The sequence below is a fragment of the Pteropus vampyrus genome, unplaced genomic scaffold, assembly GCF_000151845.1.
Source record: "Pteropus vampyrus isolate Shadow unplaced genomic scaffold, Pvam_2.0 Scaffold313, whole genome shotgun sequence".
Taxonomy (NCBI): Eukaryota; Metazoa; Chordata; class Mammalia; order Chiroptera; family Pteropodidae; genus Pteropus; species Pteropus vampyrus.
This window is the reverse complement of record NW_011889094.1, coordinates 702,190-705,580: the sequence shown is the minus strand read 5'-3', so window position 1 is coordinate 705,580 and position 3,391 is coordinate 702,190. Positions and strand designations below refer to the sequence as shown.

At 56.0% G+C, this 3,391-nt stretch overlaps 1 protein-coding gene across 1 annotated transcript in view; it reads right to left on the bottom strand.

The window, feature by feature from the left end:
* The window catches only part of THBS2 (thrombospondin 2), a 23,604-nt gene extending 22,263 nt beyond the window's left edge, over positions 1 to 1,341 (bottom strand). Inside the window, exon 1 of the mRNA XM_023521740.1 lies at positions 1,275 to 1,341. Within this exon, the coding sequence (XP_023377508.1) occupies positions 1,275 to 1,326 (52 nt within the window). The 5' untranslated portion in view covers positions 1,327 to 1,341. The remainder of the gene's footprint in view (positions 1 to 1,274) is intronic.
* Positions 1,342 to 3,391: the final 2,050 nt, after the last annotated feature.

The following is a 3,391-nucleotide window of genomic DNA, read 5'->3' as shown; positions in this document are numbered from 1 at the left end:
GGGGGTCAAGGCCAAATCACCACCCTCTGTCCCCTGCTGCGACTCCAGGTGCGGTCCCCGAAACAGCTGCTGGCCCCAGGGCTAGCTTCCACCCTCGACGGGTCAGGAGCCATAATCAACAATGGAACCAAGCCGGTGACCGGCTACGCCACCCGGAGCTGTGTTCAGAGCCTCCGACTCTGCACGGCAGGAACCCCGAGGAAGGGAATGGCCCTGAGGGGCGTCCTGGCTCACGGTCCCGACCTTGTCCCAGCCCAGACTCCGAGCCATGTGCTCCCATCCCAGATCCCTGCAACCCGCTCTCGACCATCTGATTGCCAGAAAAAAACCCTAAATAAGACATGCATCCTTGGCCTTGCTATCCACGTGTGTCAGAAAGCAACTGGACCGTGTGTTGCTTTCTTCCTGAGGTCGTCTGAGTTTAACAAACTGGGGTGCTGTCTCTTTGTCCTGCAGAAACGCTGCTCCCACTTGCACGCTGCCTGCAAGGCTCGGAGGCAGTGGCGGAGTCAAGTCTGAGACTAAATTGATTTACGTCATCATCTAAACTACTGGAAAGAAAAGTGATCGGACCTGACCAAAATCACCATTTAATGGACTCAAGAGAACTTACTGAAAAGGAAGTTTAAACAGAGCATAACCTTTCATCCGATATTTGGCAAATTAGAGCTTTACGACCCCTGGAGTAGCTGAGAGAACGATGAACTGCATCGCCGTCGAGATCCCAAAACCTTAGAATGATTAAAACCTTCGATCCGGCAATTCTACTTTTGGAACTTTGCTAGTAAAAATGTACTTACAGTGCTACCGCTTGTGGTATCATTTATACTAGTGAAAATATAGCAATAATGTAAGTGAGAATTGGCTTTTGAAAAGTAGAGGTTAATCTTCTGACGGGATGTTATACACTCATTAAAAATATGCTGTAAAAGTATACGCGCCTGGGAAAATATTTTTATAATATATTTTTAAGTGGGGAAAAGAAGCCGAAAGCAAAGAAGTTAGAAAGTACCTAGTAAACACAGCCCGTAGAAAAAGGGCCAAAATGTGTCCAGGAAAAGGCTGTATCTCCAGGTGGGAAGGTATTTTTCTCTAATACTGGATTTTTCCCAAATCAACCATATCCTGTTAAGTGGACTCAGCAAACAAATAGTTACTAAAGTCAGGTAAGAGGGCTCTGAGAGCTGAGCTGCTCCAGCCGCCAGCGTCGGTGGTGGCCCTTCCTCCCTCAGGTGGCACGAGGCCGGACGCCAGGCGGTGCGTTCCCCACTCACCCTGGGCGCTGCAGGAGGCCCACAGGCCGGGCAGGACCAGCATCCAGAGCATCCCGCCTCTCAGCGGCCGGACTCCTGTGGGCAGAGCAGAGCCTGTTAGATCCGAGTGCACGCGGCATCTTTCCGCGCAGGTCCACGTTTTCACTCACGTGACCACTTAAAAGCAGCTTATACACAAACGTCGCAAGAGGTGGCTTCGTGGGAAGTAACAGCGAGATGAGAAATGTGCTTTTCAAGTGGGGCTGATTGTACTGAACTAGGATTGCTGTGAAGCTCTGAGCTAATCACATGCTAAATGCTCATGGTATTCAGTCCCCACCGTGACCCAGGAGGTAAACCTTGTCATGGTCACCCAGCGGTGCAGTGAGGGGTGCTGGGAAAGCCAACCTCCCCCAGGGCAATGCTGCCCCGAGAAATGCCGTCCAGGCTTGCACCAAGGAGCTGGAACCTGGGGACACACCGGCACGGAGGCGCTGGTGTGAGCAGCCAGGGAAAACAGTTACACATAACAAACGGAATACGTGTGAGCTGCAAACGAGAATTAACTAAATTCGTGGTATCTTAGCTACGAGAACAGCGTTCCGCTCTGATGCCGTTTTCACTCTGCTCTGCTCGGCTGCTCCCCCCACAGGCCTCCCGTCCCTTCCTGTCCTCAGCCTCCGTCCGCAGCAGACGGGACCCCAGGCAGGGCCCTGGGGCAGCCGCTCCACTCAGCCCTGCTGGCCCTGGCCCGCCGGGTCTCGCCTGCCCCATCCCCAGCGGCAACTGGCACCGAGGTCTCTCCCTGCCCTGTGCGTCCCCCGTCTCCTGAGTCAAAGCCGAACCCCTGGCCCTAATTCCTCTCCCGTCAGGATCTCAAAGCTCGTTAGTGTCTCAGTGTTGGAGAGATGCAAGGAGCCTGCCTCTGCAGAGGTATTTGGCAGACTGGAGGTCACCTCCTGGGTGGGGATGGTCCCCAGAGTAAGAGGAGTGATCGCAGGACTCCGGTCCCTCTGGGTCCAGATGCCTGCTGCACAGGCTATGCCCAGCAAGTCCAGGATCTCCGAGCTGTGCCCCACGGGGGCCACGGTGCTGCCCAGGGAGCCTGTCACCCCTACGCTGGTTCCCTCGGAGGTAAACGAAAGCACGGGGCGATTGTGACCGATAAACTAAGCTGGTCACATCTGTGAGGGCTTATGCTGCAGACGCACAGGCACTTGTCACTCACTCGGCTGGGCCTCCACCTGGGAGGCTCTCCGGTGACTCACCAGCGTCGTGGCAGTGACAGGGATGAGGCTGGTGACAGGGCTCTTGAGACTAACGCTGTATGGTGCTCGGAACAGCCTGGCACTGGCTCGTGAGCACGGCTAAGTGACCATCGAATGAGCAGTGGGCAGGCTGTGCAGTGCCCTCCGTGCGTCTGTCCCCTACGGATAGCAGGTGACGGCTGGCCCTGGCAAGGCGGGCTCTGTCCAAAATATAAGCTTTAACATTCTGGACACCCAGCTTCCTGAGTCTGGGCTTAACTGGGGTAGATGAAGTCTGTCCTGATCAACCGGGCCCACCGGCTCCTGCGGCAGAAGTGCCACAGAGTCAGAGCTCTGTCATTCGCCAAATGAGCCTGAGGGTCCAGAACAGGACAACAAAGAAACAGCAGGATCCAGAGTGGCGAGGCGGGGGTGTGGCCTCAGAGCTTGGGGTCCGTTAGCCCCTAGAGTTTACCAGGGGCCAGGTCACAACACACCACAGCCACGGACACACGCCCAATGGGGTCTGTCACCGTCACCCGTGGAGTGCGTCCACCGCTACATTTGCTCCAGAGAAGATACTTCTGCCACACAGTGTCATCAGAACTTCTAGACTTTTTAAAACTCTTTTTATGCCAGCAGTCCCAGCACAGATCACGTTCCCTCCGCCGAGTGACCCGGTGAAAGGCTGTGCTGCTCACCCGGCGCTCGGAGGGGTCCCCTTTAATGACAGCCCGCCGGCTTTGCCCGCGCAGGTGGCCCCAAAGCCGAGCGCGGTCGAGGCGCCCGCGGACCAGCGGTTAGGACACTCGCCACCGCCTGGGCCATCAACGCTGCTCGAGTTGGCGTCTCCAGAGGCGCTCGGAGGGGTCCCCTTTAATGACAGCCCGC